Genomic DNA, 26,149 nt, shown 5'->3' with positions numbered 1-26,149 from the left:
GGCAGATGTTAGGAATATTGGTGGTGGTTAGTGTGGGATCTGGCTTCCAGAAGTGATTCTGCACATTTTGAGACTGTTCTTTGTAGCATGTTATAATTATGTATTAAAAAAAAAGGGCAAACCAGTTTAAGAAGAAGCTTTCATAAACTAGAGGAACAAAACAAATGCAGTACAAGTCTTGGGCAAATGAGATACTGTTTGACATCATAGTCAAATTAGAGGCAATATTTAAAAAAACCAGGGAAAATAGTTTCACAGGGGATAGGTGAATTAGGGAAGAAAGGGCTGGATTCTCTATCTAGAGGTTTAATTTCATTTGACTGTGCTGGGCTTGCCCTGAGATGCAGCAGTTGTTGCTGTAGGAATCACTAGAGGTTTATGACTCTAGACATGAAGGCAGGTGCAGTGTGAAACCCAGAGGACTTTAAAGGTGCTGATTCTAGAAGTGTAACTCAGGTATTATCTCTGTAGATAATCTTCCCTTGAATTACAGCTACCAGAGTCCTCCTGCTTCTCAGTGTGGGCAGGAAAGGATTCACTCCTCAGTAATGTGGCAAAAAATGTGCTGTAGATACAATGTGAGCATAGATCTCAGCTATGTAATCCTGCCCCAGCACAGGTAGAAGCAGCTGGATGTCCAGAGCTCGGTGTTTCTTGGAGACATGAAGCCTTGAGCTGCTCAGATCCTGTGTCTCTGCTTGAAGATGTTGGAGAGAGACAAGTGCTTTCACTTAGTCCCTCAGCAAACAGGGACTGAAATACACTTCAGCTCCTAGAGGACTTGACAGGTTGTAAGAACAGGCCATTCACCTGCTTAGCTGCTACAGTGAGATGCTGAACACATAGAGAAACTATTCATTAAACGGGAAAAACCCAACAAGCAAGAAGCAGTGCATTTAAATCTGGGGTTTGCCAAAAGCCTCATGGCAGGAAGAATGTGGTGAGTTTGGAGCAGGTCTCTGGTGAGACAGAAAGGTTCTGCAAGATTGAAAAGAGCTTTTCTCTAAAGCCCAGAGCAAGCAGAAATTAACTTTGCCTGCAACAGACCTCCAGGAACTTGGAAAAATCTGTCCGCAAGTCCAGCTTTCTAGAACTTCCCTTGAGAATATCTGGTAGCAAGGTGTATGTGTGCATGTGTACATGTGGGGGGCTGCAGCCCCCTTTTTACCTCCCTTTCCCATGTGCACGTGTTTCCTCTGTCCTGCAGCTCAGCCAGTACCCTCACCTGCGGGAGGAGATGGAGAGGATCGTCACCACCCACATCCGTGAGAGAGAAGGCAGGACCAAGGATCAGGTGGGGATCAGGAGTGTGTGTCGGGGGGGGAAACTGGGTGGGGGACACCTTTTGAAGATGTCTAAGTTGGACCTGAGCCAAGGGGTGTCTGGCTGCAGAGGGGATGGGATGACCAATGTCCAGGGCTCTGTGTTCCCTCTTAGCAGTGTCAGTCATTAACCTCCTGTCTGTGCCTCTCTTTGGCAGGTCATGCTTCTAATAGACATTGAGCTGGCTTACATGAACACAAACCACGAGGATTTCATTGGCTTTGCCAAGTAAGCACCCACCTCCTATTGCCTCCTCTTCTCCACGTGTGTTTCCTGTGGCTCTGTCCTGTAGCTGCTCCAGTATAGAGGGTGCAGAGGCCCTGGTGCAGATTCTGTTGTCCCAAGAACGGTGCAGCTCTCAGTATTGCTTGTTTTTTCAGTGGCTCTGGATTGCAAGGCTGGGGCAAGAATAGAGATGCCTGGAAGGGGGTGTTAGAGTATTAGATTTGTGTCAGAACAAAGAAAGCCAGCAGCTATGGTGATCCAAATGAGGTTCATGTGGGAGTGAGAAGATGAGTAGTCCAGGCTGAGAGAGCAGATGGCAAAAGATTGGGTTATTAAGGCCTGGAAGCCAGTGGTGGGGGGCTCCAGCTCACTGTAGCAGCTATCCAAAGGGAGGAGCATTCAGGTGATCAAGAAGAGCCTTAGAAGTTTTGAATGTCTCTGCTGTTGTTTTCAGTGCTCAGCAGAGGAGCAGCCAGATGAGCAAGAAGAAGGCAGCTGGTAACCAGGTAGGCCAAGTTCCATCTCCTTCACTGCTGCAAGGAGGATATGTTTGCTACCTGGAAGCTACCAGGTGGACAAGTGCTGGGCTGGATGCAGCACTGCTCTAAGTTGTTTTGTTGTGTTGCCTTTCTTTTTTTGTTGTTGTTTTGTTTTTAACTCATCAAACTGCTTATAACTGGAGGACAGTGGTTTAGGCTACCTGCAGTCAGGAAGAACTGAGCATCTGGCAGCAATGGAGGGCAATGGCAGCTTGATAATCAAGATCTGGTCTTGCTTTTCTGGTAGAAATCCCTATTAATTAATGTTCTGTAAATTCCAGTTTGTTCAGCCCCTTCACTAACTGTGCCAACTCTCCTGCCAAGGTGAGAGGTACAGAACACTAGGTCTGAACTGTTACAGAATTGTCCTTTCTAGTTGTCTTTCCCATGAGTGGTATCTACTTTCTGAAAAGAGATTTCAAGAGAGTTCATGGACTCTTTTTCTGAAAAACTTCACTGGAAGTGTATCAATCTCTGTACAGGGAGATAGAGGGTGATGATAGCCACGGTTGCAGTGGGTACGTGTCAGAACACACCCATGGGAGAAGACAGCAGTGGAGGGGAGGACTTCCCTTAATCCTCCAGGAACTGTAAGGAGTGTACACAGAATTAAAAAGAGACTAATGACACTTTATCCCAGATTTGCTGGGGACATGGCAAGGCTATCTTGGCTAGAAGATCTTGGAAACAAAGCCTTACAAGCAGCTTCATAGAGAATGGAAGCAAATGCTTTTGCTTAGTCTTTTAAAAAGACATTCACTCCCGACATCCATCTTCTTCATAACGGAATGTTGGCCACCTCTCCCTGGACATGACATTGCAGAGTGTTTCAGATTGTTGGCAGGCAGGTGTCCTCAGCAGCAGCTTGGGCTGGCCAGCCAGCCATTTTGGAGCAGCTGTAGGGAGTCCCATCCTCTGCGGTCCCTTACAGTAGAGCTGAGCGTAGAAGAGTGCAAAGGGCAGACTCCAGATCTACCTGTAAAGTGCTTTCGCTTTCCCGTTAGCAGATTTATTTTGGGATGGGGGTTGCTTGTGTTAACACCTGGGGTAAAAGATTTGGTACCAGCCTCCAATTTATTTTATTTTATTTTTGAGCCTCTCTTCTCCTGCTCCAGCTTTCCTGGTAATAATCTTTCCTCTCTTTGCTCCTCTCCTGCTCTCTGCTCTGCTGCTGTTGCTATGGTTCCCCTTTGCAGGATGAGATCCTGGTGAGTAGAAGGCCACTCAGCAGGGTGTGCTAATGAACATTAATGTTGCATCTGGGAAGGCAAAACCAGGGCATAAACACATTATTCCCTCTGCTGCCGAATGGGGGAGAGGAGGGCAGCTGGCATTAGACACAGATGAAGCAGAAACGAGGTGGAAAGGTAGTATGTTGAGGAAGAATTCAGAACTGCGGGTACATCTTTCGAGTGGGTGGAGATAAAAAGCAGCAATCCAAGGATGTGTAGTTCTGTTCCACTGCCCCCTCCTGTCCACACGGCGAGTAGGACTAGCTCGAGCTTACAAGGCAGGAGCTGAACACCAGAGGTTCCTACGTTTGCCTGTACATAGTAAATTGCCAGTTAAATGATCCTGTACCTCCAGGGCAGGTAACCAGGCAGGCCAGCTGGGTAGGTTGCTCACACAATGCAACCAGCAGAGACACAGTGCAGTCTCGTGGTTTTTCAATGCCAGGAAGTTTTCAGCTAGCATATCCATACAACACTGTACAAACAATGCATGCAGATGTTTCTGGGTGGGAATAGTGCAGTAATAGTAAAAGCTAATGAGTTTAAGCTGATGCATACCTGCACTTGATTATAGCACGTGTGGGGTTCTAAACTAGCACTTGGTGAATAGGAGTCCCCTAGAGAGTAATAGCCTGGCTTCTTTACAGACTAAACTTCTAGGAACTTGTCTTGCCCAAGATAAATATGACTGCCCAAATCCCTGGGTATGCTGAAGTCCAGGGTACTAATTCCAGATGCACCATTTTGTTCTGTTGTCCTTAGTGACTTCTTTCACTAAACTCAATTCTTTCTGGGGTGCTTGGCCGTGTTCTGAACTAGTTGTCCCTACCCTGAGTTGAGTGAAGCACTCCACAGCTGCAGATAGATGTGCTGGTGTCCTGGTTTTCTCTAGGTGTGGCCTTTTCTGGGTGTTTTGCTGTGATTTGATGCTTGTAGGTTGTGCCAGTGTCCAAGGCACTCCTGATGTAGTTCTTTCTGTATCTCTTTCCTCTTGGCAGAGGGTATAATGCACAGCACTGCCAGGTTCCTTCCTGCCTCCTTTTTATGCTATTCCTGGCCCTTTTGGGGCAAGGACCTCCACTGGCCAGTTGAATGGGGGGCTCTTCTGGCAGCAGCAGAGAGCACCATGTTCCTTGTCTTTCCATACTGCTCTGCATGTAGGGATACCCTTGGATCCCTCCTCTGTCACCTAAGGCCAGGAATGCTTGTCCCTGTTAATGCTCACTGCTTCTACCCCCTCAGGTGATCCGGAAAGGCTGGCTCACCATCAATAACATTGGGATCATGAAGGGTGGCTCCAAGGAGTATTGGTTTGTCCTGACAGCAGAGAACCTCTCCTGGTACAAGGATGATGAGGTGAGTAGCTCAACTCTGCTGCTTGAGTCTCGGGCATCTGATGAGGACCAGCACTTCAGGTCACTGGATATTTCAGATGTATCTTCTGAGTGCTGTCTGCAGCTTGTGACAAGCTGAAACTGTCCTTGGGCCAGGCTCCCCATGGCCTCAGTACTACTGAGCATTTCAGAACTGATGTGAATGTGGCTTGTTTGACGCACAAGGAGTAATATTTATGCTTGAAGTTCTGGCTTAGTGAGAAGTTGACAGGCATTTGGAATGAATTTGACCTTTATTCATTTTGCTGTGGCAGCTGTGATCATCAAGGGTGTGATGGGTTAGTTCCAAGATTTGGACTTTTAGGCATTTGTGGGGCAGCAGTGAGTTTTCTGAAGGCACGTGGCAGTGATTTCATGCATCTCCTGGTTCCAAGAAAAAAGCTCTCTCAGAGCAAAGCAGCAGGAGCTGTGGACCTGAAGCTCTAGCTCAGGTACTGGCTCCTTCTGACTTTGAGTAAATTAGTTAATCTTGCCCAGGTCCAGCTCTTAAACATTCAAAGTAGGAATGTCTTTTTACTGATTCTACATTGAGCATGCCAATTTTAAATATAGCACATTTAAAGTGTTATATTTAAAATTGTTTGAGTTGTAAATGGTCAGAGTTCTGCTGATCAGAAGTACAGTGATGTGTGGAATACCACACGGACCTACTCTGTAGAGTTGCTTGATAATCTTGAATATTAGCAATTCTGGCAACATGCTGTGATGTGTTTCTGCTTCAGTGGGAATTATTATAAGCAGACAGAATCGTTCCAGCTGAAATCACTGTCAACAGCATCTTGCTTCCTATGCAAGACAAAGGTAGATAATTGTCCCTTTTGATTACTGTGAAAATAGAAAGAATAGCTGGATGGTTCTGGTAAGGATGTGATTGAAAGGTTTAGTCCCCTCAATGTGCTGGGAGATGAAAAATGTCTGGTAGGATGTAGTTGTAAGCTCTGAGTTGATTAGGGTTTCTGATAGTAAATGAAGAAACTTCTCTGCATCTTACTGTGGTTTGTGTCCCTCAGGTGTTCTGAGGCACTCACTATTGTGTCTGGGAGCTGCAGCCAGGACTGGATTCTTGTCTAGTTGCTATCAGTGGGCCTGTTTCCTTCTCAGCAGGTAGAAATGATGACAAATACAGTGATGAATCAGCCTCTAAATATTGCTTTCTGTATGGAGATGACTGCTGTGCTGCTATGGATGAGCAGGCAGCAATTTCCTAATTAAAGAACCAGGCATTGAAATGGCTTTCTCTAAATCAGTGTGTCTCTGCTGTAAGACCCCTGCCCTTTGTGTTCAGAGTTGCTTGGGGAGGCTTCCCTCTCCTCTGGGCTTCATATGCAGGTCGAGTGGTTATAAACATCAAGTAGTTTAATCAAAGCCAGCTGCTACATCTGTATTACAGAGATGATCAGAATTCCCTGTTCTTCCCCCAGGGAGTGGGAGGGAGGGCAGTCTGCAATGGGGATGTATAAACTGTTGATAGATTCCAGTTGCCTGGGATGGGGATTGGACCTCCCTCCCCTCCTGAGGGAGGGCAGCCTTGGGGGTTGATAGCAACTGGAGGTCTGCACCATTTCCCTTCTGCAGAGTTGCCTAATGAAAACAGTTCCCTGCCAGCCCCTGTCCCTTAAACACAGAGAACCAGCACCGATGAGGTCTGAGCTGCCTCTGAGAAAGGAGCCTTTGTTTTCAACTGAGTGGGAGCAGGGGGGAAAGGGAAGTGTGTGTTTTATTTGCTTCCTCCCCAAGTTCAGCTCCTTGATCACTGGCTGTTGTGAGGGAGAAAGGAAGCAACGTCTGCCTGGACTCAAATATTGAATCAGGCTAAAAGTTGGTGCATTTGACGGGCAGCTGGGAGAGCCTTGAGTGTGGGGATTCCCATCCCAAACCTCAGTCCTGCATGGAGCTGACTCAACACCCAAGAGCTGCTCACAGTGCATGGTCCCCTGTCAGACAGGGGATTTTTACATGTCTGTTACAGAACTCTCCTCCTTCACCAGTTCAGGAGAACTCCTGTCCTCTTCAGCTCCTGAAACAATCTCATGTGTTTTCAAAGGTTGTACACCATGGTCTTGCTTTGCTTCAGCTCTGGAAGGAAGGGGGAGGCTGTCTGCCCCACCCTGCAGTGTTGTGGGCTCTCTTGTCCTAGTTCCCCTGTGCTCTGGCTGCTTTCCAGAGGGAACAAGGAGAAAGCTGAATCTGCCTTTTGTGGATGGCAATGCTGGAAGCAGAGCTGTGGGTGCTGATGGGGGAAGGAGCAGGGTGAAGTGGTGTGTGCTGGGGTGAGGGTGAAGGCTAGGCCAGCACCTCTGGGGCCAGCAGGACTGGGGACACTGCCTCTCCCTGCCCTGTCCCACAAGCCAGGACCGAGTGTCTGTGGAATGAAGACATCTGGACCCCATTAGTGAAATACCAGTCTTTCCGCAGCGCTGGCTTGTTTTTTCTCTGCCTCTGAAGAAAGGAACTGAAGCTTAAAATGTCTTAAAGGGCCCAGCATTACATGTTAGCAGGGATATATGGCTGTTGATGCTCTGGAGGGGCCTGAAGGAGTGTGCTGGGGAATGGGAGGGGAAGGAAAGAGTGGGCCAAGCGGGGGTGGAAAGTTGGCTCCCCACTCTGCCTTGCTGCCAAGAGCATGTGTGTGTGCTCCTGGGCTCTCTGTTTTTCTTCCTGTCTCCTTTCAATAAGTCAAACACTGGCCCCATGGAGAGTGACCCCACAGAAAGCTTGGCCTCCCAGGACCTGGCGACCCTCCTGAGGTACCTGCATCTCCTGAACCCTGTGGGATCGTGCTGCCGGCCAGCAGTGGGAAGGAGAGGTGGGGAGGAGCCTGCTCTGGCTGCTGCCAGTACAGAGTGAGGTTTCCTTGCCCAGGGAGGCCATAGTATCCCAGTGGAGCAGCAGCACAGCACCAGAGCAACTGGCTGCTCAGCAAGCACCACAGTGGACATGATACAAGAATTTGATTTGAATACTCCTCCTGCCCAGATCCTTATGAAATGCACAGTGCCTGTGACTCTGCAGGGCTTTCCTGCCCGCTGGAAAAGATGGTCTGTGAGCTTGGAGAGAGCTGCTGGTGACAGGGACCTTGTAGGCAGGATGGAATGAGCACTGTAATCTGTGGTTCCTGCCAGTAAAGCTCACACCCTGCTCTGCAGGGTAACTGTTCCTTCTGGAGTGCCTGTGTGCCACTGTGTGCTGGAGTGTTTGCACAGCTGGGTGGATGGATGGATCTGCTGCTTCCTTTGGGAATTTGTGTGAGTGTGCAATACAGATGGAACCTTTTGTCCTTACTCAGGTAAATCATGTACTAGAAATTTGGGTCTTGTGTGAATGGGTGGCTACATGAGAAAAATGACTTATTGGCTTGGGGGTATTCACACGTTGCATGCAATGTCACTGCATTTCAGACCTGTGTGTGTACAAGGAGGGATGGCTGCAGAGTTTTAGGTACTTTAGGTGCATGCAGGTGCTTCATATTCCTTACAGATTGTGTTGATTCCTGATGCATCAGTTGTTGAGCTTCTTCTCTGTCTTCATGCCTTCTCTTTTGCTTGAAACGTATTCCTGTCCTGGGTAAGTGACAGGCACTAAATAGCTGTGTATTCTGTACCTGTCAGTGTCTCTTCCCCATTTCTAGTTTACAAATAAACACGTGGATCAGTAGAGACTGTCCCCCCCCACTGCACACATGCACTTCCCTCTTCTCTGGCCCCTTCCACTCCCCAGTCCATGTCCTGGAGGCCCAGATCAGATGGTAGAAATCTTTTTCTTTACTCAAATGCCCCCAGTCATCAGACGCTTGCTGTGATGAGTTGCCTGCAGTCGAGTTTTTGCATCCAGTTTTAAAGAGCATAAGAGCAGGTCTGCTCTGAGGTGGTTCCTCTCCTGCTTTCATGCTGCTCTCAGGTGCTCTCTGGAAAATGTTCATTTTCTTACATTCTCTGCGGAGCCTTTTCATTCATGCACTTAGCTTTTTTCACAAGTGTATGTTTTCTCATAATCTCACTCAGTTTTTATCAGTCCTCATTTATGCTTTCACTCATTTTCTCTTCTTTCTCTGGCAGACAAACATCAAAGCAAACACAACATCCAGAGCATCCAAACCTCCACCTTTGAATCCCTTGTGGGTTTTTTCTTTGTATTATGACCAATATTCTTTACAGTATGAGCTCCCCTTCCTCCAGTCACCTTTCTGTGCTTGAACCTGCCTTCTCGGGTAGCAAAGCACACGGCAGTTGTGACTCTGACAGGCCTGCGTGATTATTTCTGCATTTTATGGCAAAGCTTAGCATGTGAAACACAAGCCATCCTGAACACAGCTACCTTGAGACAAGCACATGAAACTGAAAGAAAAAAGAATGGAATGAGAGAGACGGAGCAGAAATAAAGAGGGTTGTGAGTAGGCTGGTGAGCAGGCAGGTAAAAGTGATGATCAGGCATGGCTCCAAAGGGTTAGACCCTCCCAGGCTGAGAGATGAGTGACCTCTGCATGCAGCCATCCCCAGAGCCCACCCTCTCCAAGCATGTCCCTCTGCCGTGCAGGTGATGCCGTCCCCGTGCAGCACTGGCAGTGTGTGGTGTATCCCAGCACAGCCTAACCAATGTGCAGACTACTGTACAATCTCGTAGTCCTGAACAGGTAGTCTGAACACTGGGCAGACGGAGTGGAGCCTCTGCGATCTGCTCTCCGGCAATCAGCAGCTCATTAGTCCTCTCCCCTCCCCGCTTTTGGGATGGAGTTGTGCGGGGCAGAGATGGGGTGAACGAAAGTCCAAGTCCTGATTGGAAAAACATCCTCCTCTGGCAGCTGGGGGAGAAGAAATGTTGCTCCCTGCATGTTTCCAATTTGGAGCCAGTCTCCAAGCGCCTTCCTCTTCCAGTGCTGGTGTCAGGCTGGTACCTGGATTCCACCTGGGAGATGCTGCACCTTTTTAGAAAGAGAAAAAAAAAATCGATTACTGCAGTTTGAGGAGGAAGTCTTGGCTGTCACCCAGGTGCGCAGAACTTGTTGCTTCATTCAACTCCTTTTCTTCCCCATGGAGCTGTGTGGGAGGATCCTCAGGCCCCATGCACCCTCATCTCCTGTCCTGAAGACCAGCGGGTCCAGACAGAGCTCAGACAGAACCAGCCTTTGCTTCCAAGCCCTCCAGAAGGTCCTTGGACAGGGTTGCAGAAGGCAACCTTGGCCAGTTGCCCTTGCAGCTCACCTCTGGCTGCTGCAGGAGCAATCCACATCCCTTCTTTCTCTCCCCCCACTACGCCCTGGCATTGCTGAGCCTCCCTCCCTCTTCTGGTTTTTGCTCCCTCCCTTCTTGCTTCCCTTCTGTCCTTCTGCCTCACTTGACGTGGCAGTGGAAAGCTAACTAGACTCGAGGGAGGAGCTTGCTGGCTGCTGGGAAGGCAGAGTTTGGCAGGAAGTGAGCGGCTGACGGATGGGGTTGCGCGGGGGAAAGGAAGGTTCCCTACCCTGCGTGGAAACTTGAGGAATGCTGTCGCTTTCTGTGACGCCTGGCTCTCCTCTAGCGATTCCAGATGTTAGTCCCTGCCCACAGGATTTGCTCCCTCTCCCTGTGCTGCAGGGATAAAGGGGACTTCATTCACGTGTCTCCCTTCCAGGATTCCTTCTCCTGGTGTGGATGGATGAGATTTGTGATCAAAAATGTGAACACGTGGAACTCCCATCTTAGCACTGACCGTGCACTGGGGAGGTGTAAGCTACCCTCTCTCAGGGGTGTGAAACGCTTGGTGTGTCTCTGTGTGTGTTGTGCTTTACCCTTAGCAAAGCAAGTCCTATACTCTGGGATGGTTCATCCCTGGCCTGGCACAAGGACAGGGGCAGGGAGAAGTGCCTGGTTGTCCTTTGTGAAGGCTGGTGGACATTGCTGTGCTGTTAAAGGGGTCGTGACAGTCGAGTTTTGGTCACTATAGTCTCTCTCAAGCAGCTCAGGCTTCTGCCTCTGCTTCCTCATAAACCCCCTGATGGCTTCCTAGGGTTGCACTTGGCTGCAGGTTTAAATCTGCTCGTTCTTCTGGCTGATGTGAATAAAAATCTTTACTTTAGTGCAGGTGAGTTAATTACCATTGCCATGCTTACTAAGTCAACAGTAATGGTTGTGATTAATCATATGAGTCCAGGTCTGGTGTCTACAGAGCTTTTGAACTAAATCAGCTTAAAATCTTAGGATGTGTTGTTTAAGTTAAACTTAAACCAAGGTAGCTTTCTGATGTAAACAAGCCATTACAGCTGCTCTGCAGCTTGGGGGAGGAATCATTCCTATAAATTATGCTCTGAAGGCAAAAGTGACACAGGTGGGCTGTGTCTGGGAAAGATGGTCTCAAGATGTGCTTGTGTAGTGGGATGACCAGGGCTTCCTGGAGGAATCACATCTCAGAAATTCAGCTCTTCTGCTTGCTAAGACAAGAAGCAGAAAGCAATTGGTAACATCTTGTTTGGGGGAGTGGAGTGGTTGGTTCAGCTTGAAAAGCTCAGCTCACTTGCTTTCAAATATTCCAAACTGTTTTTCAGAGGCCTTTTTCCTAGTAATCTTTTAGTGTGCATGTATTTGTGGACTGTGTTTATTATAAACTATTATGTTAATATTTCTCCATTGGAGTAGAGTTTTATTACTGGAGTTCCCAAAATGCTGTGCATGTGTTTAACAGAAACAATTTTACTGAAACTCCTGGCATCTCTGGGGCAGATTTGTTTACCTGTGATACTTTACATCTTACAGGAGGGAAAGGAGATTAAGAGGTTTAAGCAAGATGAATTTCTCCTAATGTCACACAGCCCCCAATTAAAGCAATGGTAATGTCTTCTCCCATATCCACAGACCCTTGTCTCTGTGCAGAAGAAGGTGTTTGTCATAACAGCTACAGGGAAACCTTTAATTAGTTTATTTATGCTCCAAATGCAAACTGAGATCTGATAATTCTGCCAATTACTTTCTTGTGCTGTGAGTGCCAAGTTCCAACCTTAGGGAGCCCACACATGCATCTGTCAGCTTCATTTTGCATGTCTCCAAGAGCAGGAAAATTTGCTTTGCTGCTGAGGCAGTCCAGGTGAATGGAGGGAATGCTTGGAGTCAGGCTGGCTTGCTGCCTGCTGAATTCTGTGAACTTCTTGCAGTTTATTACCTATAGTTCAGCAACAAATAATTCAGGTGATAGTGCAGATTATTGCTGTATCTGGCCAAAACCCATCTCCAGGATTTAGCCACCGTAAGGAGATGTGTAGCAGTAATAAAGGACATTGGAACATCAGGCTGCAGCTTCAGCATCGCTTTTTTCCTGCTGTTATTGTGCTTGCCACCCCACAACTGGAATGGCTCATGGATCCTGGTCGGTTTCCTGGCCATGTGTGTTTTCTTTCCCTGGTAGATGCAAAGTACAGAGCCATATGGCTGCATTCTGCACTGTGCTGGGGGCGGGGGAATAATCCTCTGGCACTTTTCCTGCCTCTGCAAGGAGCTTGCAGTCATCTCTTTCTGCAGCTCTCCACGCAGGCTGAGATTCCTGTGGGGAGCAGCAGCCCTGATGAGGGGTGGTTACCCTGTGCCTACAATATTCCCAAACCAACTGAGCACCATCTTCTGTTTTGTACAGTCTGGGGGTCTCTGTCACATTCCCCTTGGCCTCATGGCTCTACAGACGCACTCACAGCCAAGGAGCACATTTTATATAACTCATACTCTGCTGCTGAGTTCTGCCCGATTTTTTTTTTTCTTCTCCTTATTAATGAAGGGCTGTATGAGCAACATAAACCTCTTGGGATCATACTGAGGACTTTGAATATAGCATTTCACAAACTACTTTCCCATTTCGATATGTGCTGGCTCTTCCTTCTCTTCTCTCCTGACTCCAAGTCTGGAAAGCTAGAGAGAGAGAGAAGCCCTTTTCCCCTCTTGGCCAGGATGCTGCTCAGCCACAGCACACCCTGCCAGATTGCTAACGTATGGGCAGAGTGCTCAGCCAAAGTTTGGAGAGGCTCAGCCCTTGGCAGCTCATTCCACACTTTCCTGTCTCTACATTCAGGAAATGAAGTCAGATTGTTGATATAAAACAGGCTGGGTTGAAAACTGAGAAGCTGGAAAGGGACTGGGAAGGGGGAGGTGTGGGGAGATGGGGAGCAGCAGGGGCTCGCTGCAGCTTGCCTGGCTTGGGGGCTCCTTGTCCTGTGTCCATGTCCTCCACTTCATTGCTCTTGCTACCTCCACCTCGAGGACTGAGAAGTTGTGCTGGCAGACAGATATTTTGTCTTCTGTTGTTTGTGGCAAGATCAGCATGTGGAGATAGTGCTGTCTTGATCACGTGGCAGCGTTTATGTGAGAGCTTGGAAAGGGTGAAAGTTGAAACTCTGGCAAAGAGCGTGTTGTTTCCATATCAGGGACATGGAATTCCCTTTCTTTTTGACATTTTTTCCTGAAGAATGACACCACTGCAGAACTTCTATGGAATTATGTGGGCCTAATGCACAAGGTTTTCCTCAGACATCTTTAACATCAGCAGTTTTTGTTGTATTTTGTTGAGTGGGTTTTTGTGGGTTTTTTTTTTTTTTGCGGTTTGGGTTTTTAGGTTTGTTCGTTTGCAGAGGGGTTTTTGTTGTTGTTTTTTGTTTGTTTGTGGGTTTTTTTTTCGTTGTTGGTTTTGTTTTGGTGATTTTGGTTTTTTTGTTGGGTTTTTGGGAAGGATTGGGGGGTGGTTGGTGTTGTTTTTTTTTTTTTTTTTTACTAGCCCAGGGACTGTGGAGTGAGTGCAGGGAGTTCCAGGTGAGCGAGGCTGCAGTGGGGATGGTCTGACTTGGCCAGACACTCAGCAGTTGGTGTTGTTCTCTTCTAGGTCACTAGTTCAGCCTAAGTCAGCATAATGATCACCCAGAGTAAGAGAAAACTGCAGGTTCTTTGTGGCTCACAGAACCTGAAGTAGTCTGAGTAGCTCTGAGAGCAGCCTGTGGCTGGCAGATACCCCATTAGAAAAATGCCTGCCCACATCTAATTAAAACTGATCAGCAGTATTAGAAAGTCCAGGGAAATTTGCTTGGAAAGAATTCTCTTGTTTTCATGGCCTGGCATCTTTGAAAGGGAGTCTGGCAGCAAGCCAGGAGATATCTTCAGTTTTCTGGGTGCTGTTTTTGGGGATATTCCCATTGTATATGATTTGTAATGAACTGGTACAGTTTTGTCTTTGGGATATCTCAGTACTGTGAGGTGCTGGTATCCTTAGCAAACTCAAGTCAATTTAGCTGAAGCTTAAGAGGATGTTAGGCTGGACTTGCAGTTCTCTGGGTGTTTGAGCTCAGCAGCTTTGTCACTTTTTGCTCCTCTGCCCTGTCCTTCCCTTCCTGGTCAGCTCTTCAGGATCTCTCCTCACTGACCAGCTTTGTTTTCCATCCTGTTTCCCCCAAGACTGATCATGTTGTTTCCAGCCAAGAAAAGTCTGCAAACACACAAGATCTCACAAGGGACAGTCTACATGCTTGCTTTGCACATGGGAGGATGCTCTGGGTTTGGCTTAGTCTTGAATAGCTGCATTCTGCTTTTGGAGACCAGTGTGAGGGCTCCCTCTCTTGTTGTGCTGGGGTATAATTCCCAGCTGGAAAAGGATGCTCCAAATGAGGGCCTTAAACCAAATTCAGTTCTATTAATTTGCTGTAGATCCAGATTTGAGACTAAGCAGGGGTTATAATTTCTGACTTAGTTTCTGAATGCAAATGTAAAAGTTAAGATCAAGTTTTGATGGGTTTTTTTAATGAAGGTGAAGGGTTCATAGGAACTAATAGAGTGTAGGACTAGGACAGTGATAGGATGAAGTAACAAAATCAGCAAGCCAGGTTTTCTGAAGAGGTAAATTTGAGATACGTACATATAAACCAGATCTTTAACATAATATTTAACATCAAGGTTTATTGACACTTAACTTCTGTATCAAACCAACTTCTCTATTACATCCCTGGCTTTTCCTGAACCTGGATTGACCCCTTTGCTAAGAAGAGTGGGACCACAGTGCTGAGCACAATCTGGGGAGGTTGGACATTGCTGTGCTGGTTCCTGGTCCTGGAGGAGTTAATGAGACAGGGCTGTTGGGCCACATCACAAAAGCAGTTGGGAAGGACAAACTCTTTTTTCCAGCTTTCCCCTTCTCTCACAGACTCAAGGAAACAGAGGACCTGGGTCTGAGAATGCCTCTCTGTTGATGTGGGGCCCTGTTGCTGATACTCCATGCTGGCAGAGCAGAGGTGGCCCTGGAGCAGGGAGTGACTTGTTCCTCATTCCCTTTTCAGGAGAAGGAGAAGAAGTACATGTTACCAGTGGATAACCTGAAACTGCGAGATGTGGAGAAGGGGTTCATGTCCAGCAAGCACATCTTTGCTCTCTTCAACACTGAACAGAGGTATGCTCCCCTCTCAGCACAGCAAGCTGCTGGAGCTAGGGACAGCATTGATGTAACAGAGTAGGGATGAGTGTGTTAGGATAGATGTCCAGGAAAGATGTGAGTGTCCTTTCAGGATGAACAAGATGGGAGGACTTAACTTCATTCCTTCTGATCTTACAGATTTGTATAATTTTCCTTTTGTTTGCCAGTGCATGGCTTGTGGTGTGAACTTAACCCTTCAGCCTTTTGGTGTGGTTACCTCGGTCTGCCTGTGGCTGGGATAAATGTTTATAATCACAGTGTTCTTGGTGAGTGACTAGGGAAATCCATAGGACCTGGGAGGGGTGGAGGAGTCCAGCAGCAAGCAGAATTGAAAAGGGAATCTTTTTCAGGCCTTGTTGAAACGTACAACTGATTTGAGAGCAATCAAACTTGATAAAAAAAAAACTTTCCTTTTGCAGAGTCATCATGAAGTTCCTAGCAAGGGACCGAGCATCTCTGTCTTAAAATGACAGGAGGATTCCCTAGTCATTGATACCTTTGTCAAATATGGGCAGATCTCTGAGTTGACAGAGAGAATAATAAAATATGTGTCTTGCTGTCAGGAATGTTTACAAGGACTACCGGCAGCTGGAGCTGGCCTGTGAGACCCAGGAGGAGGTGGACAGCTGGAAGGCTTCCTTCCTCCGTGCAGGAGTCTACCCAGAGCGTGTTGGGGTAAGTGACAGCCATAATAATGGGATAAGGAGGAGCACAGCATGTGTCTTGAGAAGGATAGCTCCATCTTCTTGTGTTGAAAATAAGTCTGTGAAGGTTTTGTGTTTCCAGAGATGAGAATCTTTCTGGTGCTTCCATTAGGGAAGCTTGAGATAAAGCAACTGGCAGCTTTAAAGGGAAGATAACGTAGGAAAAGACTGCCTTGATAAATCCCTCTAGCTGTCTTGTTTTGTGGACATGAAATTCACAATATAAGGGTGACATTTAACTACTGTGACTACTAACTGGTATGGTATCCACTGAGCAAAGGCACTATTCCTTTTTGGTAACTCTGTACAGCCTTATTAGGAACTTCCTGACTTAGCAGCTGTTCTCCCTTTCCTTCCTCCAATTAATCGGGGAGGCATGTTCTTTGAATTTTGCTTTGTGGATACTCTAATATGCTCCTTTAGCAAGAACTCTTATCTCTTCCCTTCCCCTTGTCCTTACAGCTCTTATTGTCAGCATTATTTTGTGCTTTAAAAGTATCTTCTAGACAATTGTGGTATTTGTTTCTGTTCCAAGCCTTTCCTGTTCCTCTGTGAGAGGAAGCTGCTATAAATAGTTTTCCCATTAGAAAAGTGATAATTGTTTTTCTGTTTGTATTTGTTGCTTCTAATAGATTTCTTGCATTCTGTCCTGTTACACTTGAATATTGCTGCTTTTGCCTTAAAGCATTTCCTAACAAACTGATAGGAGATTTTAAAAGCAGAGTTAGAGACTTGGCTTTAACAGTGACATGAGTTCAGACTGGCTTTGAACCAGACTGGGCCTCTTAAGCACAGTGGCCATGGGCCACCTGTTGCTGTGCAAGTGGAGGGGTGTGACATGGGAACTCTGGTCCCTGTCTCAAAACCCTTGTAAGGAATGGCAGTGGCCCCTGCAGGTAAGAAAGTTGTCCTTTGTTGCTAACAATATGATTTCCTTCACAGAGCATCCCACTTTTCAGTTTACTAAACAGTTCACTTGTTCCCCTTCTAGGGTAATAGAGGTACTGATGTATTTTTGGTGGGATTGGTCTTTTACTTGTCAGTGCTGTTATGGGACCTTCTCAAAATTTTGACATCAACTAAAAGTATTTTTTAATTTTTTTGTCCCTTTTTGTTTTAATTTTTTCCACGTATGCTCAAACTGGCCTGCCAGGACAAGGACAAAGTAAGTCTGACCCCCTCTGCCTGTGTTGCCTCCTGGGGCTCTCACCAGATAGCTCTCTCATTTTTTTTCTCCTTTTGTCACAATTTCCTGAGAGGCATTTGCTTCTTCTCCCTCTTTGTACCCTCTGTTGGATTCCTGTTGTCTGTTTCTGTTCTTGGTTTGAGTTTTCTTTTTTTTCTTTTTATTCCTCCCTTTTTGTATGACTTCTGAATCTTGGTGCAAGCTTATTTTTGAGGTTTTTTTACCCTCTTTTTTTTTTTAAGTTGTCCTGTTTGACATCCACTTCCTTTACTTTGTTTCACACTGAGACCTTGCATTCCTTCATTATGTAAGATCTTCTCAGCAAAAGCTCAAATGAACAAAAGAATTTGCCCTTTCTCATATATTTTGTTCCCCAAAACAAAAGAGAAGCCATTTCCTACATGGCAAATTATTCAGACTAGGGCTGTTTAAAACAAAGATGTCTCATTATATAATCAGGTTTGTTTTGGTTTTTGTTTTTTTTAATAAGCATTGAGGAAGGCAGCAATTCTTTCATGTTTCAATGCTTTAAAACTGATCCCAAATGGAAGGACCTTGGAGATCGCTTGCTGTCAAACAGCACAGTCCAGGTTTTACCTTGCAGAATAAACAATGTACTTCAGGCAAACAGGAAGAGATTCATCTGCTTGGTGTGAAAGAAAAGATAATTCTAACTTGTGATGCAGGAGTTGCAGTTGAAGTGAGAGGAAAGTTTTCTACTTTATTCCATCTACTTGTGGTCAGCCTGAGAGGAGCAGTTGTTGCACTTCTCTGTATCTGTTTTCTCATTTGTATACTGAGGACAAAGATGCATCATGGCAGAGAGCCTGTGAAACTTAATTTATGGTGAATGATTCTTGGTTTTAACTGACTATGGTAATGGAAAATCCAGACCAAATGAAGAACCTTTCAGGAAGCTGTAAACATTAAAAAGTAATAATACAGCTTTGAAATGCCCCTGAGCCATAACCTCTGAACATGTGTCAGGAGTCCCTGTTGCCTTTCACCTTTTCTTAATAACTTTCTACTAAGAAAGCAGCTTTATTGCTAAAATTTCTCAGATCTGAGCTGTAGAAGTCTGTACAAACTGAGTTGTGCATTGACAATCACAGCTCAAAATGTAAGTTTAAATTAATTTTATTTATTGCATGCGCTTCCTGTCTGTTCCCTTCTACTCTTCTCTTATCTCTCATGAGAAGCCAATTTTATGTTACATTTGAAGAACCAATGTTTCTCCTTTTTTTCTGCAGGCCAGTGAAGCAGAGGAGAATGGAGGAGATAGTTTCATGCATTCCATGGATCCTCAGCTGGAGAGACAAGTGGAAACGATCAGGAACCTGGTGGATTCCTACATGGCAATTGTCAACAAAACCATCAGAGACCTCATGCCGAAGACAATCATGCACCTCATGATAAACAATGTACTTATCTCACTGTAGTCAGGGGAGGTGGGAGAGGCAGAAAGGAGAAAAATAGCGAGGGAGGGAGGAAAAGAATGAAGAAAAACAGAAGGCAGCTTGGAAAGAAGAGGTGGGGACAGAATAGAGTGTTTTGGGGAAAGATGGTGAAAACTGATTCCCTTTCTGCTCACCTACAGACCAAGGATTTCATCCATTCGGAGCTGCTGGCAAACCTGTACTCCTGTGGCGACCAGAACACGCTGATGGAGGAGTCGGCGGAGCAGGCCCAGCGGCGCGACGAAATGCTGCGCATGTACCACGCGCTGAAAGAGGCCCTCAACATCATCGGGGACATCAACACCAGCACCATCAGCACCCCCATGCCCCCACCGGTGGACGACTCCTGGCTGCAGGTGCAGAGCGTACCGTCCGGACGCAGGTACCACAGGCTCAGGGGGAGAGCCCCGCAGACCTGCCTGACGCCTCTCCAGGGCCTTGCTGGGGCCTCCCGCTGACACAGGGAGTCCTCCTCTTCTTCCTGTGGATGAAGAGTCCTGGGTATTTCTGCTGGCAGGCTCCTAGGACATCTTTACAGAGATGCTGAGATGTTCTAAACCCTTGGGTTGGATGGGGTTGACGTAGCTTTGAAGGCAGCCTGGTGTGGTCCTTGAAAGCCAAAGGGTGGTGTGTAAAGTGATGTGAAGCTAAAGAGAGAAACACTGAAGGCAGAGGGGTGCCTGTGGTGACGTAGGGATCCCAGAGCTGTTGCTGCAGTTGAATGCCTTTGTTTGTTTGGCAGGTCCCCCACATCCAGCCCCACGCCGCAGAGGAGAGCTCCTGCAGTGCCCCCCGCCAGGCCTGGGTCTCGCGGCCCGGCTCCTGGGCCACCTCCTGCTGGTGGGTCCACACTGGGTGGTGCACCCCCTGTGCCCTCCAGGCCAGGTGCCTCTCCTGATCCCTTCGGGCCCCCACCTCAGGTTCCTTCTCGGCCTAATCGTGCTCCTCCTGGTGTTCCCAGGTAAGTCCTGAAACGCTGCTCCATGCAGGTGGAGTATGTTCTGGTTTTGGGTTGGAGCCTTGGCAGCGCTTGGCCGGCCTGGGCCATAGGAGGAGAATGGAGTGCATGGTGTGGGTAGAGCCTTTGGATATTTGAATTGGATCCAGAGGCAGGAGCATCGTTGTCCTCTGAGATTCCATTGTATGCTGAGGCAATGCCAAGCAGCTCTCAGAAACAGAGGGGCAGCTGTTTCTCTCTACAAGCCTCTAAAGAATGTGGGAGAAAACCCTTGAACCCAAGGTTTACAGCAATTGTACCAATGCCTGTAGTCACCAGATAAATCACAGGACTGGGGTGAGATTCCCCTCTGTGTAGGGCTCCCCAAAGTCAGAAGTTGCCCCTTTTCTCTTGGCCCAGAGTTCTTCAAGGTGAGTTGGAAGACCTTCAAAGCTGTTCAGCTGCTTTCTGGCTAGGAGAGTATCACAGAATCACTGGCAGGGAAATGAATTCTTAGGCAATTTTGTTGCTTGTGTAATCAACTTCAGCATTTTCCAGTCTAGAGGGTTCAAATCACACAGCTTTGCTTTCCCATTAGGAAACTCATTTCCTTTCCTGTTCAGTCACTTCAGACACACTTCAACATAGTAATAAGGGATTATCCTGGTGCAGCTGAGTATGTGTTCCTGAACAGGACTTGGGAGGCAGTCTGGAACCAGGAATGCTTTTATGTTGGGTACTTAGTTTCCCTTGAGGAAGAGGAGGTAATTGCAGTGTAAAGAACAAACATAACCAGAAGCTCCCCAGTGACACAGCAGAGGGAACACTTCCCTTGTGGAAAACCCCTCTCCAGTGGGGGGTCTGAAACTTTGCCATTTGCTGTGGAAACACCGAGCCTGTCAATGGTTGGGGGTGGTGTATGGCAGAGTGGGTTCAATATTCCTCCTGCAAGAGTGCCCAGCTCATATTTGGTGCTGCCTGTTTGGAGGGAAGTGTTCTCTGCCAGGCTGCAGCCAGCCCAGAGGTGGATGAGTCCACACAGCTTTATAGACCAGTTTCTGACTCTTCTTGGTGTATGCAAATGATTTTACTTTCTTGGTGCCTTTGCCCCAGTCCTTCCTATGCACCTTGATGCAGCTCCCACAGTAACTTGTCCTCACATACCTCAGTGTTGCCCTGGAGACTGTGGAGGCACCTATGGATGTCAGCATGCTTCTACTGTGTATTTTGGCTCCTGCTTCTTGTGACCCTGCCTTTCCATATACTGTTACTTTGTGGTTTTGTTTTCAGTATAGTTATGCTTCTTTATGTCTCCATTTTCCTCCTTTCACTCAGTTTCATTTCTTCACTCATGAAAAATATTCTATATACCTGGCTGTCATGATAGGATTCCCCAAATGGGCTGAAATGAATTGGCCTTTTTTTAAAGAAATCTGTCGTAGCCTATCTTAATGGCTTTTCTGCCTTTTGCATGAGTACAAGGGTTTAGGGAAGGGTAGGAAAGCAGCACTGGAGCAAAGGAGGAAAGAGTTTCATGCTTGACTGAGCAACCCCTTGGTTTAGGAGAGATGGTAGGTTGGATTGCATGCTACTGACTGCCCTGATCTGGAGTTGAGAATGTAATTCCAGAAGCTGTGAAGTGTGATGCTCATTCTCTGATCCCCCTCTCTGATTCTTCCAGTTGTTCATAGACTCCTCCGGATCCTGATACCAGCTTGTCATTTGAGTTCACTGATGAATGGAGAATTTCCAATGACAAGGGACTCTTTCTCTTCCTCTCCTGTATATAGAATAAGAATGTTCCCTGCTAGCACTTGGACTCGGGTCCTTCTGCCATGGGTGAACGAATGCCATCTCCATTGTTGCTTTTTTAATGCCCATCTTTCCCTTGCTAACCAACTGTGTGGTGTGTGTGAGAGAGGAGCAAAGCTCTCGTGTTCAGCACGAGTGGGCTTTGCTGGAGGAGCTGGTGGTGTGGAGTGAACTCAGATGGGTGGTGGTGGCTGGGTGTGCTTTGTGTGCTCAATGATGGCTGTGTAGAAGTTTGGTAGTTTTGTGCCTCTGGTTTGAGCATCTGATTTTATGAATGATGAACTTATACAAATGTCATGCTACTCCTTTTTCATAAACATAAGTGTATAAACACATTTTCACATGTAATCACCACATGGTACATTTTTTTGCACAGAAAGATTTTCCTGCATATAATTAAGGACACTTAAGATTTACCATCCTGCTTCTGTGCTTAGCATTTATTCAGTTTACTGTGCAAGTCCATATAGACAAATACATAATTTTGGGAGCTGAAAGTTACAAACTGTCCAAGATCCTATCAGTGTGCAATGGACTGCATTTAGGATTTGGCCTGGGAAAGAAATCTATGAAGGTATTTCCCCACATACTTAGGCTCTTTAGTTTAAAATAGTTTGATAGAACCTTTAAGTAGAAGAGCTTGAAGGAGAATTAAGAAACTTTCAGTGTGAATGACTCAACCATTGGAAAAATGTGTTGAAGGTATAAATGTGTTCTCCATTCTTTGGTATCACAAGGGCATGGGTCTGGGGTACCTCCTGGCCAGGATGGTTCTCACTGGCTGCTGTGCTGGTCAATATAATGGGGACACATCACTGGAACTCCCAAAGGGTTCTTGGGGACACAGTTTCAAGGGACAGATGATCTCCTTAGTGATTGAGTGGCCGATGTTCATGCCAATGGCCAGAGGTTGGAAGTAGATGATCTTTAAGGTCCCTTCCGACCCAAACCATTCTATGATAAGGTCTCACACCTGAATGACCTGAATTATTCAGGAGGTCAAAGTAGCTGATTTCATGATTTATGACCTTCAGAAAAGCCCCCACCTGCTTTGTGCCGTTTGAGGTACTGCTCAGGACTGCATGTTGTCTCCCTCTTTCCTGAGCTCTTTCTTAAACATTTAATTTGGTCAGAAGATAGGAGTCCTCAGTGAGAGACAAGCCCAGCTACTGTGCCCAGCTGGTGGGTGCTGAAACCTGGGTATGACACTGGTGAACGTCAACCTGGATGTGTGAGGAGCTTGGGTGAGTGAGGAAAGCCAGTAGGTGTGTGGACAGATTTTGATGCACTCCTGTGCACAGCAGGGCCTGGATGTGTGCAGAGATGAGGCTATGAGTGTTTGCTGTGTGTTTGCCATCCCCCTACTCATGCTGTGTTTGGAGGGGGATGTGTGACAGTGTCTGTGCAAGTGCCTGTGTATCCGTTCCACCTTCCTGACAGTCTGTGTGGCCTCTGCCTTGAACTGTCTGAACTGCCATGTTGATTTCATGTTGTCTTTCAGAATCACTATCAGTGACCCCTGAGGACTGGCAGCCACGGTAGGTTCCGCACTCTCGCTGCGATGCATGAGTCACTGTGTCCCCATCCTCCAGCACTGCTCTGCAGCTCTCCTCTGCTGCCCAGTTCTTGTGTTAGTAACAGAGTCCCTTGTCTGATGAACCACCTCTGCCAGGATCTCATAAAGGGAGGAGTCTTGAACAGAAAAACTGGCTGGCCAGAGCAGCTGCTTGAGCTGCAGGAGCTGGGAAAGCTTCAGTACCTGATTTAAGGTCTGGAAGACCCTTTCTCTGCTTCTAAATAGAGCAGGTGGGATGGGGGAATGAGCTCTGGCAACAGGGTCTAAACTCTGTGTCTTTCATTTGGCTTATATCCACACTGACTGTAAGATCAGCTGAATAAACTCTGCTTTGATTTGGTCTGTCAGCTCTGTTAGGATTAAGACAGAGACTTGGGGAGCTGATAGTTCAGACTCCTCTTCTTATATTCTAATGTCTGGCTGGAGAAGTGCTCCCATCCTCACTGTGTCCCTAGTGCTCATGGAAGTCAAGAGGAGTTTGGGTCATTAATATCAGGACTTCCATGTCTGAGTGCAGGGTAACTCTGACATTGAATGTTCCCTTTTATCCTTGTGTCCCACATCAGATAGATGTGAACTCCCTTTGTTTGTTCTCCCCTTGGCCCTTTACCTTCTAGGTTACCCTCCTGCTTCCATTCAAACTGCCTTCTCTCCTCTGCAAGAGGAAGGCTGTAGTGATCTGTGTCCCTCAAACACTCTGCCCTGAGCTCCTGCCCATTTCTCTGTCCTCTCTCTCCCTGCATTTTGCAGCATTGTAGTGGCTCAGTGATGTAGCAGGGTGAGGGTTTGTGCTGTGTGCTGCTCATCCTAATGTCAGTGGGGTGTGAAGAGGGACATTAGCAAATTCTCCGGAGTCCTTTTCTTGGCAACCTCCAGCCCTTATTGACAAAGAGCTGCAGAGGGCAAAACAGGGCAGGTGTGGATTTTTTGGGCCCCTTCTCCCTTCTCTGTGGATGTTGTTTCATGACAGAGGAGTGGAGAAGCAGCAGCTCCTGCAGATTCTCTTGCTGCTGATTGTGGCAGAGAGATCTGGGGGCGAAGAGCACATGCTGAAATCCTACTTTAATAGGAATAGCAGAAGTTCAAGCCCCTGTTCTGAGGCAGGGGGTCTCAGCCAGCCCCCATCTTGCAGTAGATGGTGTCTGTTACTGCTGCACAGAACTGCAGTTAGAGCTGAGAGGTGCCACATTGCAGTGATTGCTCATGATTGACATCTTTGAGGACGTCATCGTCAACCCTCCTCACTGATGACACACTGCAGAAGTGTTGGAGCAATCAGCAGTTTCCTCCCATATTCTGCCTACTGCAGACATCCCTGGCAGCCCTGGAAACGTGCATCCTGGGTGAAGAACCTTGGGAAGGAGCCTTACTGTTGTCTGTACCCCATTCTGGGACTCGCTGTTATGGGGCATTCTGTTTTTAATCTGGCATAAAGAGCACCAAGGAAATAAAAATTAAAAACAAAAAAAAAAAATCCCAACAAATGATTTAAAAAATTATACCCAAAAACTTTTGCAGTCCAAGGGAATAAACATGATCTTTTCCCACCTCTGTTAGGTCCTTCCCTATTAGCCCGGTGGTTCTTAGATGGGATTAGCTCAGTGTTCTCTCTGGGTATGACCTGAAAGACTGACTTCAAAGGATGTGACAGGCACTGGAACTCATCTCCCTGGGCTCCTGCCCGGGCTCAGGTCTTCCTTCTTTTGTACTGGAGACAGCCACAGGCTTCCCTGTGAGCAAAACTTTGTTCCTTGTCCTGACGGAGAAAAGGGACTTTTCAGTGATATAATAAGACTTGACTAGCAATGTAGTCTGACTGAAGCAGCATTTTGGGGGTAAATGTTGCCTGAGAGATTTCTATGCCCCTTTTACTGCTGGTAAATAGTTTTCAGCTTTTTCTAACCTTACCAGGCAGATTCTGCAAGCATCTCCAGAAAACCTCAACAGAAATGGCCTACAAGTTTAAAAAGTAGTCCCACACCTTAAAATGCTTTGAATGCTGAGAGAAATAAGTGCAAAAATCAATCATAGTACATTACAAAAAGCAGCCCATCTACCTGTGAATTACTTGTGCTCCTTTCAGCCCCATTTATCCTGCTAGGGTCAAGTGGCCACTCCTGCCAGAACACTTTACATACTCTGGTGGCTTCAAGCACCTTTTTCATGTGAACCCTCAGAGGCTTTTAGCACAACCTGTGCAAACTCCTGAAATGCAAAGGGTACTTTCACCTTCTCAGAAAATGCCTTCTAACATGATGATGCAACAGCATCTCTCTAAATGTTGAGCTGAAGTTCTGTAGGGTTTTAATTCAGGTGCTGTTGCTGTTCCAGTGACAGTAGAAGCCACCAAAGGGTTGGTGTGGCTGCATTTACACCATGAGCACCCTTAGAGATAATGCACAGATCCCACATGTCATGAAGCTCTGAGGCTTAATAAATCTGGAGCAGTAAGTTCTGCTGAGGTTTAATAAACAGGACTGGAGAGTTGCTCTGGTTTATTTGCTAAATGAGAGAACTTGCCCTGATTTATAAGGAGTGTAACTCCTCTAGTGCCAGTGTGATTATGGATTACTGGTACAAATATCCTCATTTCTAGCAGTGAGTTGATTCTCTGTAATCTAAATCTTGTCAGTGTGGAATTATTGAGGCATTAATTCTGTGACACCTGGTGATCAGTGTATGATCAGTGCAAGGGCTTCCCCTCCATTTGGTCTACATGCTGTTGGCTTTGCTCTTTGCATTTCAGGCGGTTTGGACCTTAAAGCTACCCTGGCTTAATACTGAACAATTTATTTATCTTAATGAAACATCAGCAAAATGCAGTTGAGGTCACAGACACTGCAAGGAGCATACTTTAAAGGAAAAACACAGATTGGACTCAGTCTTACAGAACACATTTTTATTTATAGCTTTCTTACAGCCTGTAGTCTGAGACTGAAGTGATATTTCAGGTAATGAGCTGAGAGCCATGTCAGGGGTGTGGTCTTGTACATTTTTGTTGTGGCTTTTTTTTCCCCAGTCCCTTACAGGAAGGAGGTTCTAGAACACTTATTCCATGCAGAGGGCAAACACTTAAGCTGCTGCCCATTTATGTAGCTAAAGTATCAGCAAAAGAGTTGGAACGGAATGGAGAAGAAGTAGCCAAAGTTCTTTTTATTGAAGTAGAAGCTGCATTTACTCTGTGCCAGAACTGGAAAACTGAAAGCTGTAAGCTTGTCCCTGACATCCGAGATCACTCTCACGTCAGAATAGGGAATCTCAGGCTTGCAGTAGCTTTGAGGGCAGGGGTAGAAGGTGCTCCTCCAAACCAGCCAAGAGCCTCTGGCAGCAGCGCGTCTCAGAGGACCCCATCCATGCTGT

The 26,149-nt window shown here is 46.7% G+C and overlaps 1 protein-coding gene across 21 annotated transcripts in view; it reads left to right on the top strand.

Moving 5' to 3' along the window:
- Positions 1-26,149, top strand: part of DNM1 (dynamin 1) — a 65,377-nt gene that overhangs the window by 36,840 nt on the left and 2,388 nt on the right. For 5 of the 21 annotated variants that reach the window (XM_038156743.1, XM_038156742.1, XM_038156740.1 and 2 more), the window contains exons 11-21: positions 1,208-1,294; positions 1,481-1,551; positions 2,003-2,054; positions 3,284-3,295; positions 4,562-4,675; positions 14,984-15,093; positions 15,681-15,792; positions 16,975-16,986; positions 18,258-18,428; positions 18,605-18,846; positions 19,207-19,425. In XM_038156743.1, coding sequence (XP_038012671.1) covers positions 1,208-1,294; positions 1,481-1,551; positions 2,003-2,054; positions 3,284-3,295; positions 4,562-4,675; positions 14,984-15,093; positions 15,681-15,792; positions 16,975-16,986; positions 18,258-18,428; positions 18,605-18,846; positions 19,207-19,425 — 1,202 coding nt within the window. Of the gene's footprint in view, positions 1-1,207; positions 1,295-1,480; positions 1,552-2,002; positions 2,055-3,283; positions 3,296-4,561; positions 4,676-14,983; positions 15,094-15,680; positions 15,793-16,974; positions 16,987-18,257; positions 18,429-18,604; positions 18,847-19,206; positions 19,426-21,082; positions 21,241-22,714; positions 22,752-26,149 lie in introns of those variants that run through there. The other 16 variants (XR_005259307.1, XR_005259302.1, XR_005259301.1 and 13 more) reach the window with 7 other exon arrangements.

This window comes from Motacilla alba, chromosome 17 (assembly GCF_015832195.1).
Source record: "Motacilla alba alba isolate MOTALB_02 chromosome 17, Motacilla_alba_V1.0_pri, whole genome shotgun sequence".
NCBI classification, from domain to species: domain Eukaryota; kingdom Metazoa; phylum Chordata; class Aves; order Passeriformes; family Motacillidae; genus Motacilla; species Motacilla alba.
This window is presented reverse-complemented; position numbering and strand designations above follow the sequence as displayed.